This window comes from Danaus plexippus, chromosome 23 (genome assembly GCF_018135715.1).
Source record: "Danaus plexippus chromosome 23, MEX_DaPlex, whole genome shotgun sequence".
In the NCBI taxonomy this organism is placed as follows: Eukaryota; Metazoa; Arthropoda; class Insecta; order Lepidoptera; family Nymphalidae; genus Danaus; species Danaus plexippus.
Window position 1 is genome coordinate 195005 of NC_083551.1, and position 16887 is coordinate 211891.

The 16887-nt window shown below is 38.8% G+C and overlaps 2 protein-coding genes across 4 annotated transcripts; one reads left to right on the forward strand and one right to left on the reverse strand.

The window, feature by feature from the left end:
- Positions 1–13: 13 nt before the first annotated feature.
- Positions 14–5677, forward strand: LOC116774673 (nuclear hormone receptor HR96). Of its 2 annotated transcripts, none has more exons than XM_032667385.2 (8): positions 14–952; positions 1794–1931; positions 2313–2421; positions 2781–2891; positions 2963–3088; positions 4447–4530; positions 4664–4876; positions 4957–5677. In XM_032667385.2, the coding sequence occupies exons 1-8, from the start codon at positions 249–251 to the stop codon at positions 5155–5157; spliced, it is 1686 nt and encodes a 561-aa protein (XP_032523276.1). In that variant the 5' UTR covers positions 14–248; the 3' UTR covers positions 5158–5677. The 2 variants fall into 2 exon arrangements, with proteins under 2 accessions (XP_032523276.1, XP_032523277.1); XM_032667386.2 differs by having other exon boundaries at positions 15–952; positions 1806–1931.
- On the reverse strand, positions 5667–16871 carry LOC116774672 (protein Daple). Of its 2 annotated transcripts, XM_032667383.2 has the most exons (17): positions 14766–16871; positions 14508–14698; positions 14153–14432; positions 13954–14067; positions 13589–13766; positions 12973–13111; positions 12710–12890; positions 12523–12643; positions 12356–12447; positions 11833–12285; positions 11563–11765; positions 10625–10781; positions 9849–9965; positions 9232–9405; positions 8663–8782; positions 6665–6861; positions 5667–6098 (listed from the first exon to the last, which is right to left on the reverse strand). In XM_032667383.2, exons 1-17 carry the CDS (start codon positions 16801–16803, stop codon positions 5793–5795), a joined length of 5061 nt encoding a protein of 1686 aa, XP_032523274.2. In that variant the 5' UTR covers positions 16804–16871; the 3' UTR covers positions 5667–5792. The 2 variants fall into 2 exon arrangements, with proteins under 2 accessions (XP_032523274.2, XP_061380067.1); XM_061524083.1 differs by lacking the exon at positions 9849–9965.
- Positions 16872–16887: the final 16 nt, after the last annotated feature.

Here is a 16887-nt window from a genome sequence, read left to right on the forward strand (position 1 = left end):
CTGACGTATGTCATTAGTCATATCATATCACCTACTGTGACGCTTTAACATTATAACATTTATTTATCAACTTAGGTATATGTATTTTATCGTAGTATCTCGCGTTAACAACAAAATTATGACGATTATTCAAGGTGTGCTAAAATATCACTTCATAGAGAGCACATGATGATCGAAAATGTGCTTAAAACATTTCAAAAGGACAAAGTAATGTTTATCAAAGTCAGTTGTTTTATTTTGAAGTGAATATGGATAGTGAGACTATAAAGACGGAAAGTGTGAGTGAACAGAAAAAGGAGTTAACACCAAATTTACAGAAGATATGTCTCGTCTGCGGTGATAAGGCACTCGGTTATAATTTCAATGCCATTTCTTGCGAGAGTTGTAAGGCGTTTTTTCGACGTAATGCTTTAACTAATAAGGAGTTCAAATGTCCTTTTACTAATAATTGTGAAATAACCCTCGTAACGAGGCGATTTTGTCAGAAATGTCGTTTAGAGAAATGTTTTTCTGTTGGCATGGTGAAGGAGTTTATTATGTCCGACGAGGACAAGGCGGAAAAGAGACGAAAAATAGAAGAAAACCGCGCCAAAAAGAGACAACTACAGGATTCGGATGACAGTGTGTCTAGTTCTAAGAATTTTAGACGTGATGTTGAGAGTCCTTACACCACACCCGTACAAGAGAGTACAATACAGTATGATGTTTTAAACAGTACAACATGCAGTCCTCACAGCTCAGCGGAATCCCCCTTGAGCACCGATGTAGATTCTATGCCAACACCAGCCTATGGCCGATATGTGCCGGTGCAGACAGAGTTATTCACAGTAAAGGGTTACCCACCAGAAGAGAAGACAAATCCAAACCAGAGATATTATGAACCCCGGCAAGAACATTACATGTGTGACAGTATGGATGGCATATACGAACAAACCAAACAAAATAGTATAAGGTAAATAATTATACAAGTAGTGTCTTATAATGACAGTAAGTACTAAGTAATTTATTAACATAAATATTTAACACATCACTCACCTTATCATGTGTGTATATATATATTTCCTATTTTATTTTCTTAGACTTAGTAATGTATAGCATTCAATCCATCATCACATGTTCAGAGCATTTTATATGTAAATTAATATTTTTAATAGCGTCTTATACACGGCACGGCTTGTGATAATCATATAATATATGAAGGTAACACAATTATTGTGATTGTAATTTATAAGGACATCTGTTGACACTGGGTAGTCCGGCAAGCCCTGTAATCCATCCTAGTCTATTTATTATTGAATATAACTTTTTTCAGTCTTCACTATTCATGATTGTACAAGTCTATATTTGTATGCAGCACTATTGGGCATATCGGCTGTAGTCTTGATTCTCTTTGCCGATTGTCGTCTGTGTTTGACTACATGTGAGATAGCGGTGTGGTTCGTCCTTCATAGTGAATATCTATTATATATAGAATTCTATCATTTCATCTGTAATTGGTCAGATAACAAGAGATTGTTTTGTCAGGGGTCTATGAGACACTACAACTGTATAAAATACATATCACTTATATATATATTATACAGTATTAACATTTAAGAATGTATGTATTCGAGGGTTTTCCAAACTAAGATCCCCAGAACAGTCATTGGTATGCCTCAATTATTAATGTAATCCTAGTGTCATATATCCATGTGGTGTTGGCTGTAGTCACGGAATATGGTTGATCACCTCTAAAGTTTAGGAAGGGCTCACATCATTCATCAATACATGTCATTAATATAAAACATCGGAAGCGGTTGCTCCAGGTCGATCCTGACCAACGGCGAAGGTCTCCCTCATCACCAGGACACGGAGCACGTGTGCGAGGAGATGCCTTCCACCAGCAACCCTGAGGTTAACAAGGCCAGGGACATACTGCAAGACGTTGAGAGGTAGGGTTCAAGACTTTATGGTCTCTATACAATCTTGTGGGTACCGAACATTCGGATTATGAAGTGATTGTTATTAAGTGAAAGGAAAATGTATGTCCACCATAATAATATAACCCCATTCAGATGTGTATTAACCTCATGTATAGCACGAGATGAACATGCAGTGATACAAAACATATCAGGAAGAAAATTAAAACATCATTTGTAAAGGCCACGAGATCATTTCTGCTGTGAATGGTAATCGAAGTTTGTCAAACAAATTTCTATTATCATCATTCTCGTTAATAATCCCACGTTCAGTAATGTGTAGGTAATGCGTTGATTCTTCAATGACTTTTTCCTGGCATGTTTAGTGAGATGTTTGCGTCAATGTTTCCACAGGATAGAGCCCAACTCTATGGAGTCAATACTGTGCGAGGCGATTAAGCTGGAGTTCGGGGCTTACTCTTCCGTCAACAGTTGTAGTGGATCATCCAGAGAATTGAATGAGGTACACAAACACACGAACAACCACATATACATATATATATATAAACGTTATTACTGACGAATGTTGCATATGTTAAGGTCATTTGAAAGTAAAAGTAATTAAGAAATATCTTATTATAAACATATATATGTATATTCTTAATTTTTGTCATAAACATTTTATTATCTTATCATCAAACATTGATAACCAGATTTCTTAGAACGCGTATCATATCAAGTGAGTGAAAATTGTGTAGATTATCTTAAATAAAAAAACCTTAGTTTTGAACTACAGTAGTGCCGCTGTATAGAAGTAACTTCTTGTATCATGTAGGTATTGTGACCCGACTTGTATGATTCGAGCTATTGATCATTGTGAAGGTGGAGAGAGCCAAGCTGAACGAGCTGATCGTCGCCAACAAAGCGCTCCACGCTCCCATAGACGACGACGTGTCACAACTGATCGGAGACGCGGCCACCGCCGGCCTCAAGGTCATTCACTCACTCGAACTCATTCACCGATTCACTCAAACGTACCACAGAAACGACGGCTTACATTACAGGTCGGCGAAGGAAAACATGACCCTCGCCTCATAACGTTGGTCAACCTGACAGCCGTCGCCATACGGAGGCTCATCAAGATCGCCAAGAAGATCAACGCCTTCAAGAACATGTGCGAGGAGGATCAGGTGACTAACATATAGCGAGTAGGCTGCACACAGACTGTGAGAATGGACAAGGTGTGTTCAAAAAATAACGGCTATTTTCGTTTTTTGGAACAAATATTAATTCTTGTAAGTAAAGTCATCTCAAGTCTTCAGATAGTACCCATTCTATATAAAGCACGTGTCAACGCTTCTTCCAAGAACTCACGAACGAGCGACGGAGTGTGAGCAGGCACATGAACATGGTGCGGAAGCAATAAAGTCCAAGCGATTTTTGGATTGCTTCACAAAAACGGAGTTGAACTTTTAGCGACTTGTACTATTGAGTATTTGACCTGTGACTAGAACTCCCCATGCACTGCGCCATTAAAGCCGATGAACACAGGAGACACAACCTTTGGTTCGACCACACTAGTCCAGGCTCTTCCGGTGATGGCGAGCCGGGATGTAGACAACTAAACCTTAGTACCATCGTCATGTCCGTAAACCCCAGATTCGTCACTTGTCATAACGTGCCAGTAATTCTGCCGAGTCGTAGGTCGTTCAGTGACTCCGGAGCAACTTCCAATCGCCGTTATTTCTGTTAAAAATTCGACAATTTTGGAACAACTTACGCTACCACGCGTCTCATATTCGAAACATTCGGAAATTCACGTCATCGGCGACTCCTCTGCTTGTGATCCAGCGATCATTCTTAGCCGTTGCCTTGCATGGTTCCCGCGTGTCATCGGCTCTTGATGTGTGGGACGGTCTGGGCGTTCGTCGTCTATCTTTTCAACGCTTGTACCGCTCGTAAACTCTTTTCCTCATAACGGACTTTCCGCAGGCCTTTGTGAACATTTCACACACTGTTTCGTTTTATTTCATTTGATGCCAACTCTACGATAAATTTCTTTTAACAAACAACATTTTTAACAATTTATACAAACACGTCTGACTCACTGACTACCACAAACAATGAATGAAAATGAATACAGCTGAAAATTTCATCCTGCCCGAGGGCCGAGGCACGTGCTAACCAACATCATATAAAAATAATAAGTTGAACTCCACAGACCCTCGAAATTTAAACATTGCCGTTATTTTTTGATCACAGCTTCTATTGCAGTTTCACGTGAAAAAGACTGAACTGATCCAGACGACACTGTTCCATGTCGTGGCTGTGTTAATTTTAATCTTCCGTGTAGTTCCTTAAACACCACAGACTAAAAGTCATATTTTGTACGTAGTATGTAGACACCGACCGCGGGTGCCGTTGACAGTTGACTTAATATACAACCTATTTAACTATGCCGACACCGGGCGGACCAAGACGCGGACACTAACGGGCACAATGCAGTGTGACCCGAACACTGGCTGGTATATAGATTTGTCGGTTACAGGTGGCGCTCCTGAAGGGAGGCTGCATAGAGATGATGGTGTTGCGGAGCACCATGACCTACGACGGACAGAGGAACCAGTGGAAGGTAGGATGATGATATGATGACGTAGTAACGCCGACTGACTGGAACACGCTCCTTCACAGATAGCGTCAAGAACATTTAATATATTAAATTAGTCCGCCACACCTCAGCCCCGCCTTCTCGCGCGTGTTCGCAGCTGCCTCACAGTCACAAGCAGTACGGCAGCATCCAAACGGACGTGCTGAAGCTGGCCAAGGGGAACATCTACCGCAGCCACGAGGCCTTCATCAGCTCCTTCGAGCACAGGTGGCGCACCGACGAGAACATCATCCTCATCATGTCCGCCATACTGCTGTTCACGCCCGACCGGCCGCGCGTCGTGCACCGCGACGTCATCAAGTTGGAACAGGTCACTGACTTCACATACACACAATATATCCACAGAGCTAAGTGTAAAACGCTGCCTAAACTCCGTTCCGAACGTTCCAGAACTCGTACTACTACTTGCTCCGGCGCTACCTGGAGAGCTCGTTCGCGGGCTGCGAGGCGAAGGCCACGTTCCTCAAGCTGATCGCCAAGATCCTGGAGCTGAGGAAGCTGGCCGAGGAGGTGACGGGCGTCTACCTCGACGTGCACCCCCTGGAACCGCTGCTCGTGGAGATCTTTGACCTCAAACACCACGCGGCATGATCCGCGGGCACACAACACACGACCACTGTTATTGTAATGAACGTGGTATTACTGTCCGCTGGACAAGTCGGAACCGAACCCCTGAAGACATTATAAAGGATGTGGACTCGCAAGTCACAAGTGACGTGTCGGCGTCACGTAGCCCAAGTGTGTGTCGCCCCCAGCGGTCGGGACTATATTTTAAAATTTGGAATTTTTATATAAAATACATAATAAATGTTTAAGACAAACGCAATATTAGGTTACAACACATGAATCGTTCCCTTCGAGCTGTGACACAACCAAAGAAATAGTTCGTCAACAATAAAGTTGTTTACGTCCCCCTCACTCGGTCCCCACACGCCTAATGTGCAGTAGCCACTATTTATATCCTAAGCGGGTGTCGTGAGCTCGTCTGAACTTCTATATATTTTAATGTCTGTAAATATAAGATACGGTTATTGTTATAAATATTTTTCTATAGCGTTTTATGTACGGCGATGCGATGGATGGATTAAGGAAAAACAAACTAGAGAATAAAGTGACTTTTATTTGAACTAATTCCTTTACTTTAGCACACAACGTGAAAACAAAAACAAAAAAATAACAAACAAACAAACTCAATCATCTTGGAAATGAACAAAATATCCTAGGAGTCAATCAGTGAGCGCCAGCTTCATCTCCAGCGTGTAGTGGTCGGGTAGCTCCTCGATGCAGTCTTCGAACACGTCGTCCTCGGCCGACACGTTGCTGGCCCCGGCGTGGCCGAGCTCTTCATCCCCATCAACCATGGAATCGCTTCCTACTCCCGTTGCAACCAGTGTATCGTTGGACACATCCCCCACTAGCGTCGTGTCGAGCTCCTGTGGGGGCGCCTCCTCGTCTTCGTATATGGCACTCTCCCTCCTTCTCTGTTCCACTTCCTCGACATGTGTCTCCAATATTTCGGACACTTCCGCCAACTGACAAGGTTTTTATTATTATAGCCTCGCTGACGGCCGGATACTTTAACTTAAAAATTACGAGGACATGATGGCTTAGTTAGTAAGGAAACTAGGACGCCTGACGGGGAGGTGCAGGTTCAGATCTATGGGTTGATGAATGTTTAACCCTATGTTTTTGTTTCAATTCGATAAGATTGAATAAGAAGAAACTTTACCCTTACCACAAGTGTGCATCGTCAAACTGATTACTGAGGTTGCAGTTTCTCATACATACAACATTGAGATGATACCGAGTCTCTTCTATGATCGTAGGCTGACGGGTTCACAACTGGCAACCCTCCGTCCTCAGTTCGGCGATGAAAACTTACAGTATGAGACGATAGAGATACGCAGATAGTACACTTGCTTGCACTTAAACTGATCTCATTGTTTTCGTTACTGTTACCAGTTTTAGTTGTTGAGCTTCAAAAAACGAGTGCTTTTTGCTGCACTGAGTGTGCATGCGCAAATCTTTTCCCACTAGGCAAAAACTTATCCATTACGTGCTGGCAACTAATGGTGTCATGGAAGCGACCGACTTCTACCGTGTACTCCTGGTGTAACTGGTCCGAGATCTCCTCGATGATGGAGTTGGTTCTGTTGTCGACTCTGCCCGCGTGGTTGTTGACGGCGTCGATGTGTCGGTACAGTTCCTGCTCTTCCATCTCGAGAGTTCTGTTCAACAACTCCGTGGCCACCGAGTCTTCGATGCGAGCGTTCTCTGCCACGTCCGCCGTCACGCCTGTTAATTATATTATATCACATGTTATAGGGCGTTTCGTTTACAGCATCCGAGCTCACGGGAAGAGGAGATGGCAGTCATGTACCTGTAAAGACAACATCAGGTAAAATGACAAAACAAATCGCGTAGTAGGTGTTTCCGAAATAAATAATAAGTTCATTTACAAAACTAATAGTTTTTGACTTGTATACTAACACGTGTAGGTAATAAAGGCGAGGAAGAAACGGTTCGATTATATTATTTATAACATGGTCCAATAAAACTGTTTTAAACTTTACATTTTTTTATATCGATTAATATAATCGAACAATAAATGTAAACAAAATGTTGAAATATTCTTTTCATTAATTAACCTACGCTTGGGCTCCAGTGATTCATTTACTTTGCAAATGTTTTCTTATCTGCCGATCTCAATGGACGTCGTATTTCACCCGTACTTCGAAGTCAGCTCTAGTAGGCTCTTTTCAAATTTGGTTAAGAAGAGAGAGGAGGAGCTCGGACGGTGGAGATGGGCTTGTAACGCGCGTTAGATAGGAGTCCTTAAACCTACACCTGGGTCGACAGTCCTCAGCTCCCCTCCCTGCAACGCGAAGGAACCGGCGCCTGCACGGTGAATCCATTGAATGCTGAGAGGTTTCGCACTAATTATAGAGGCAAGATTTATGTTGCTCGTGGTAGCCATTCCAGAACTTGCAAAATATGTTCCTATTGTTTTTGCGCTGCGAACCAAAGACATTATCAATACTTGGAGAGTACGAAGCTTCTTGAAAAAAGATTCATTCCTTAAAAAAATATATTTTTGTTTAGTATTTTAAGATAGTCTTCCTCAATCGTTTTTGTCTATTTTAATCTAATTTCCGGGTAATTGTTACCAAAGCAACACCAAACCGACACATTACCATCGCCATGATTAATTTAATCGTTGATCTGCTCACAAAAATACATGTATCAGATCCAAAAAGCTGTGGCATAGACTCATCCGTCCGAAAGACTTTTGTTCAGCCTTCTTCCAAAATAATTTTTAAGTGCTTTAGGTCATTCTTGTCTATTCTTCTTTTGTTTTTTTGATGCCAACCCAAAATCTAAAGCCGTCAGACAGTTAAGATTTTTACGATTGTGACAAAACTATATTTTGTGTTTTATTTAAAGTAGCAGAAATTCTAAACAGCTGAACGTCCATCTCGGATTGATAACACTATCTTCTTGATTTTTTGTAGATTTGCCATTACAATATATCTTCCCGTCACAATTTTCTTCCGTAACTTACTTTCGCCCAAGAATATAGTGTACAATTTCACATAAATCTCTAATTTTTATAGCAAATCGGCGTATAGAATATCCTTCTTCGTACTAAATTCAAAAAGCCCTTCCGTCTTCAAGAACAATTTGTTTACTTAATGCCATTTTATACACATCATCATCAGCCTATTGGAGCCCACTGCTGAGAAAAGGCCTCTTCTCACATGGAGAAGGTTAGAGCCTTAATCACCACGCTTGCTCGAGACGGGTGGACGATTTCAATCTTATTATTTGAATTTATAAGATCAGGTTTCCCTACGAGGTTTTCCTTCACCGTCCGTCAGTGGTATCTTAATACTCTTAAGAATTTTATACACATTATGCTGATTTTTTTTTAATACTTAACTGGATAAAAAAAAATTATATCATTCAAGCCACCATAAATAAAAGATAGTTGTAACAAAATTAAACGTAGTAAAAATAGTGTATTGTACAACTCTTAAATGGTAGTTTGTATTGTCTTTGATTTATAATATATTAAATAGTCGTATGGACAAATAACCTTGTGACGGGAATCTTTTATCTTCGTAGGAGTTGATCTTGTCTATGATGCATCTTTTGGCTTCACACCGCTCTTTACTGTCGTTTGTCATCATATCGTTGGTCAGAACGGATTTGTTTGCTGAAATTATTATAAATTATAAGCGGCCTAGAGAACCAACCGTACCGTAAGAATGCGGGACACGTCTAATAATGACTTTAAAAAAAAAACGAAAAAAAATAAAAAAATTATTACGTTTTCTTTTCAAAATATTCGAACTATTTTATTATTGCACTAATTTTCGCCCGCAACTTCGTCGAGGATTTTTGAATTGTTTACTTCAAACAAAGGACATGCAAACCGACCGTCAGCGACATCTATCGTCTACGACACGTGACTTCGATCTGAATACAACTACGATGATAATGTTTTCCAGTGCAAACAGAATTTAAAATAAATTATATCTTGTATATTATTTTGATTCCTACACTACTTCAAAGATAAGTTTCATCTACATACACACAGCTTTTCGTTGTCCTAAAGTTTCGCAATTATAATAGCTATTATTAGAATTATACGTATTAATTCACCAGGGTCATGTTCGTTAGTGTGTGGAACATTATTATTGGTGTTTTTGTTTTCTTCTCGTCTAACTCCAGCTGATGTCGGTCGTCTCAGTTTCATATCCTTGTAGTCTGGAGTGTCAGGCACATCACTATCACTGTCACTGTCAATGTGTATCGACTCCGTGCCAGCGGTTGAAGCTGTTGAAGGTGTGTTATAAATGTTTGATATCCGAAATTAAAATATCTAGTAAAGAGCTTCATGCTGCAATGATATTGCCGACGTATTTTTGTGTAAATTATTTGTTTTCAAAAACACAATTAAAATTAAATAAATAGGAAATACTTACTATTTTAACTTTTGCACGGTATTATGGATAATTAACGAAGAAATTACGTAAACTGCTAGTACTTTTGTATTTATGACCCGATAAAAAAAACCCTATACAAAGTATTAAATAGAGTAAAAAAAATTTGTGAAAGCCGTTCTCAAATTAGATTAATCATTTCTGAAATTAGCGCGCACAAATAAACAGACAGACAAACATTTCTACAATACTTGTTTTGATATCCATTACAGTAATACGTCCAAATTAATAGAATCTGTCACGTCTCGACTTTGAATATACATTTATGATGTAAACCTTCTGAATCTAGGACTTCTTCTCCTATCTCAAAATTTACTTCGACGGGTGTTTGTTTGTTGACGTACGAGAACAAGACCGCTCCGGGGACGTGAGTTAATTTTGCTTTATTCTCATCTATAAACAACATATACCACACAAAGTACTCATAACGGCTCTGGAACCCAAAAATATATTTATCCTTCAAGGCGTAGACACTAGACTAAGCCTTTAAAAAAAATTTACCGAGTCACATACATTTTACAACATCTACCCTAAAATAGTTATTTAATTGATAATATGGTAATACATACCAAACATTTACCTAAAATTATGAATTGAAAAATATCTTCCTGCATCAGTTGTATAATATAAATGCGAAAATATCTCTGTCTGTCTGCTATCTTTTCACGCCCAAACAGCTGAACCCATTTTGATGAATTTGAATCCTGATACCAAAACTACACGTGTGGAAGCATGGAGTGCAGTTTGGGCTCAGTAGCCCTAGTGTTTTTTAACTTGATCCCAATCGTCAGGATTAGGATCCCGATCCCAACCCCAATCCCGACCCCGATTGCGAAACTATACGTTGGAACCATGATGTGAAGTTCGGGTTTCAGAGAACAACTCTACGTAGTCTACGTAAGTCTACGTGAAGGCGCGAGCAAAAGCTAGTATGTATATAAATTTTCAATCCCAATTCACAGAATGACAGAGATGTAAATGTCCCTATTGGCTTATGGCAGGGTTTCCCACCCTACGTCTTCTCACACCATCACAACTTCTCCGCTACTGACCTGGTCTCTCTCCCCCGGTGAGTTGGCTCAAGGCAATCCGATCAAACACGTTATCATGCCTGTATTCAGTGACATGAGACCTGGTCACCCGAGCGTGCGCCGGAGGAGCCTCCAGCTGTTTGTAGTAGGCCTCCATGGTGGCTGCGTCATACAACTTCTAAACAGATCGAAAAACACAAATTGTTTAAAATCAACAGGCTCATTACTCCAGTAATATTAAGAGATTTTGATCAACAAACACTAAATTTGCTTTCTTAAAATAATATTTTAAATGTGACAGTCTATGAGAATATAGGGATGCTTGTTGCCTTTTCACGCAAAAAGTACTGATCGGTTTCCGATGGAACTTTCCCTTGATGTATTTGACACAACAGAATGGAATATAAATATGTATATAACCCAATTCTGTTAGAGAAAAACACGACTTTAGAGTTTTGTTTTGTTTCAAGGCAAAAGATTGGTGTAACTCTCTGGGTTTCTCCAATTACCATAACTATTTTTGCAACAATTTTTCCTATTTTTTCCTCAATTATTGCACAGTATATGTTACTTTCTAAAACGAAAGGTGGTAGAGCTTAGCTGTGGTCAAGGTACAGCTCAAACACGAGCTGGCTTGACCGGGGAAGTACCCGAAGTACCCACGCACATAAGATCGGCGTGAAGTAGTCTTTAATTGCTGCGTTTCGTCCGATGAGTGAGAGAGCCGGTTGCCCTTTTCTTTTTCCCACCCTTTCCAGTCATTTCCTCATTCCCACCCCTTCCTTTTCCTCAACAACTAAAATTGGCAAGGCATCCGCAACAGAGATGTTGGAGCTTCATAGGCGACGGTGATTGTCGCCCATCGAGTAGACCGTCTGCTCGTTTGCCGCCTTTCTCATAAAAAAAACAAATTGGCCAATTCATTGATAGGTGTCCTACTAATAAACCACAGCACGTACCATGGGGTCGACCGCTGGTTGCCCCGCAGCGATCCTAGCTTCTCTCTCCGCCTGCTCTTTCTCGAGTTCCTTAAATATTTCCTCGTCTTCGGCGCTTGGCTTCAAATCTTCATCATCATCATCACTTTCCTTCGAATCAGGATCCTTATTCATATGTTTCATGTAATTCATAAAAGCTGTACCGTGACCTTCACTGTGGATGACTAATGAAAAACATATTAATTACAGTACCTCAGCACATATACACATGATTTATAAATTTAAACTTACTGCTTCTTCTTCGTTCACTAATATTTTGTGTGGAAGTAGTTGTAACATCTGTCTCGTTTTGTTTTTCTTTATTTTCAACATCTTTTTTATCATTCTCTTCTTTATTTTCATTGTCTTCTGGTTCCTCATCTATTACTTGCTTAATGGTAACTTTCTTCATTTTTTTAATTTTTCTGATACTTCCTTCTTTTTTAAACACCCCAGTCGTTGGCGGTGATACGATCTTTTGTCTTTCATATGCCAGCTTCTTATCATGGTCTACTATCAAGTCACCTTCTTCTGTAATTCCGCTTAAATGTATAACTTCTGGAACGCATTCTTCTTCCGTTTTCTTTGGTCTCTTGTTATATTCTTCCAATATCTCAATAAGTGGTTTTCGTCTCGCATCAGTTTTCATTTCTTCTTCAGTTACTTCACCAGTGTTGAATGCCTCCTTTAATATTTCTCTCGATTCTGTAATATTATTTTCAAGTATCATATTTTCTAGTCTGCTTTTGATCGAATACAAATAAAAATACTTTACCTTGTAATGTCTGTGACACTCTCTTAGGTTCAACGTGAGATGGTTCATTGAATAACAAATTACTGATAGCTTGTAACTCGTTTGAAGTCTTCCTGTAATAACAGTGTTATTAGTGTTTCACCGCGTCAAAGGTCAAAGGTCACTGTGGTGTACAAACAAAAGCTTACATGTCTGCGGTGGAAATTAACCCGAAACCCGACCACTGTTCCTCTGGTGTCTGTTCTTCCTTTAATTCTTGTATGAGATGTTTGCCGCGATCAACTTGAGACCATTCTATTTTTCCCATCTCTAAAAGACTCTAACCATAAATAAACTTTTAAAATGTCATATTTTATTTATTGTTAAGAACATAACCTGTTTTGTTTTCACTGGAATCGCTGTCTGAATCACTTTCATCGCTCGTGCTGTCTTCAGCCTCGGACCCGGAGAGCATGTCCGAAATGACACCAGACTGGTCTTTCTTTTCAGTTTCGTCTACTTTAGTATCATCAACAGACTCATCGGCATTTGCCTCCTTAGGATCGGTGGTGTCAACCTGTAACAATAGACAATACTGATTCAACGGTGTTACTTCAGGAACAGTTAATATCATTTTGATGACCAAAAGAAGTATGAACCTCGAGCACGACTGGTGGCAGGCCGAGACTCTCTCTCTCTTCCCGTTCCCGAGCCTCTCTCTTTTGTTTGTTCTCGTCTCTCATCTTTATAAGGTAGCGGACACTCTGCATCACCTTCTCTTGATCTTTGGCTATCCAACTGAGTTTGGGAAGGATTATATTTATAACAAGTTGTATTGGAAACAGTTCATAATATTCCTCAAATACAGCTTGTATTGACTTTAGTTTATGTGAAATAAAATTGAAAGCCGGTGGTTGAAAAAATTTTTTTAACAAAAAATAAAAAACTGGGAGTTTTATGTATTGAATAGTTAAAATTTTGGATTTCCGCTCGTTATTTTACTTTAAATTTTATTATTCTATTCAATACTTATTTCATGGAGAACAACAATTCAAATAGAAACTATGCAGTGGAAAATTCATCAAGAATCAAGATTCGAACCCCCCACTTCCAAAACATCTCGTTCTAGTCGCTTTACCTGTTAAGCTATCGTGTCCTAATTTGTGTTGATGAATTGTTCATTTCACATTTTACATTTTAGATTTGTAGTTAGACTTAAGACATATACGTATGCATTTCATGAGGAGTCTAAGTGTTATCGGTATCCCTTCTCACCGGCGTCTCTCCGCTATCTCCTCCTGGACTCCTCCTCGTTGCCAGGCCTCAGCGCAGGCTCTGTCTCGAGGGAACACGGGCCGGTTGTCCAGGTTAAGGAGCTCCTTGAGACGGAGAGTCAACGTTTTGCGATAGGCGGGAATGTTACGGACGACAGGGTTACCGGTTAGGACTAGCACTGGATCAAGACGATGAGTAAAGAGCATATCAATAAACCTTCAAAGTAAAATATGAACTCGGTAATCATGTTTAATAACATAATAATTGAACTACATGAGAAACTAATTGTAGCGAGTAGCCATGGTAACGACATGCCCACTTGCTGTTCGAGCACGATAATAAAGGGCAGTATAATAAAATCTTACCTTTTAAAAGCGCCATGTCAGCCAATACGTCCACAATAAGAGGATCCTCTAAACGATTATAAGATAGATCTAATACCGACAAATTGTTGCATAATCTCAATGACTCCAAGTCCTCTGCAAAATTACGATATCTTTACAAAATCCTGACTTTATTAAAATCACGTATAATATTAAGGAACAACTTTCGAAGGTTACAGACCGACAGTGGCCAACATGTTGTGGCCAAGACTTAAAGTATGCAAGTCAGGAACGACGTCTAAATTTTCAATCTTCTTAACATAGTTGTGATCCAAATTAAGCGTATCAAGTTTAGGACATCCTTGGAGATTCTCGATTTTCCTAACCACATTATAGTGAAGGTAAAGACATTTCAATTCCGATAATGTATCCAAACCCTCAATACGTTGGATACCATTATTTTCCAAGAAAATGCATTTCAAACCAGTATATTCTTCCAAATTTTCAATTTTCGAAAAACCCTACAAAAATATCCGTATGTTATTAAAATCACAGACGTTGTATGTATATACCAATGAAAGGAGATATACCTATACCTTAAAATGTAAATATAAAATGTCATTAAGGTACGGTGTAGAATACAATTTGTGTTGTTTGCAATGATTTTTTATAAACTGTTTTGTCATCCTGGGACCTTTATCTTCTATTTCCTTTTCAAGCTTTAATTGGAATTCTCTTTGTTTCTCTTTTTCAGTCTGTTCCATCTTTATATCTTCTTCTTTTTGAACTGGAAACCACAGACAAAACATGAATTTCTATAACAAATTCTCTGAAATGGTAAAACCAAGAAATACCTGTAATCTGATTGTCAGACGAAGAAATTTTCGTGTTGTCATCCTTATTTTCTTCAACTCCAACATGATCTCCCATAGCTCTATCATCATGTTCAATATGCGGTGTCTCAGATGCTTTTTTCTCTTGTAACTTCTTCTTGCCCTCTTCTCGCCTCAGTAAATTATTTGCTAGTCTTAATACTTCTTTATTATCCTTCATTTTATCCTTAATATCGTACAATAGGTTATCAATTCTCTTGTTCCTTTCCATATTTTGCTTCTGTATGTTGTCTATTTTGGTTTTATTTATCTTTAAATCTACGTCCCACAACTCCTTACGGTCACCAACATTACTCTTTACAGAATCGCCTGTAATATTATTGTCTTCATGAAGTTTGGAATCGCAGGGGTGTAGAATTTTGTGAGATTTTTCTAAAATCACATCTACTTCTTTAATGAAATCTTGACACTCTTTACTCCTCGCTTCATAGTTTGTTCGACTGGTGCTAACTCTGGATTCTTGGCATTCTATTTCAGTGTTAATTTTTGAAATTGCCTGATTTATATTATCAATATCCACAACGGATACAGAACTCAAATCAGAGTTATGTCCCTCTCTACTTCCTTCTATTTCTTTAACCCGTTTGCGGACCTCTCCTTCTTCTTTAAGCTTCTGGTATGCGATATTAGATTTCCTAGAATTTTCCAATGCTTCATTGACATCATTTAACAGTTCATTCATGGTGTTAAGTTTGTTAGTTATATCTTCTCTTATAAGTGTGCTGAGATTTTCAGCACCTTCAACAATGTTTCGAGCCAAACTTTTCATTTCTTTGAATTCTAATTCATTATTTTCCTTATTTTCGTTCTTGCCTATTTCAAAAATATTTTCCAGTGCATTTTGTAGTGTTACTTCCATTTTCTCATCGAATTTTTCTTGGGAATCTTTACTTGGAACCTCATTATTTTCAACAACCTGGTTTGCTTTCTCAATTTCGATGATATTAACAGAATCTTTGATATTATCATCTTTATCTTCGTCAGGAATTGAATCGCTCAAAATATTATCAATTTTTAAGAGGGCTTCTTTAGTATCTGTAAGTTTTTCTAGCATTGCCGAATGTTTTATGTCAAATTGTTTCTTGACATTTTCCTCTGGTTTTCGACTAAGGTTTAGTTTTACCGGGTTGTCTTGTAGAGGTATATTCATAGCTTTATTAATCGCATATGTTTCTTTAACTTTTTGCAAAATAGAGCATTGCTTTGGCGCTTTAATTAAACATGATGAAGATTTCTTAAGAATCGGGTAACTTTCTACTTCGTTAGGCTTACTCTTCTCGCTTTCTGATATATTGGGATCGTCATATTTATCAGCTACTCTCAGCAGCATCTGTTTAGTCTCCTGAAACCTTGTTTCATAGGATTTATTTGTACATTCTGTTACACATTTATCAATAGCTTCAAACTCTTTGTCATCACTTGAAGAATCATCTATCATATTTTCTTCGTCTTTTTCTTTATCAATCTGCTTCTGATTAGTCATATCGTTTTTGTAATTTTCTGCTGAATTAAATAAAGCCTTCATGTGTTTGAATTTTATCCTATTTATTTGGTCTGGATCACCTGCAGCTGATTTCAATTCAGCTTTTATTTCATCATAATTAGAAATATTTATTTGATTTAATGGTATCATCATGTCTCTATTATTACGATCCGAGTTAATCACAATTTGGATTTGCTTTGCTTTTTCAGCTAAAATTGGATTATTTTCAGTCACATTTTTAATTTCCTCGTCGGATAATGGTTTATAGTGGTCTCCAATTTCCGTGAATGGTTGACCTGCCATCACTTCATACTCAGTTCTAACGGTGCCTGGAGCTGATGCGGCGATGTATGGTCTATCCTGGTTCTGTACCGTTTCATTCAATACCTCAAACTCATTTTCTATTATCTTATCCAATTCTTTTTTCTTTATATCCAGATCTTTAAAAAACTCTTCCAGTTCAGCACGTTTGACTTTCCTATACTCATCATCCACTTGAACAGTCGGCGTAGCCATTACTTAAATATCACGTTATCATGTACGAAAAGCATATTATACTTAAAATATTCTACTAACAGTAACTATGGTTACAAGCAGTGA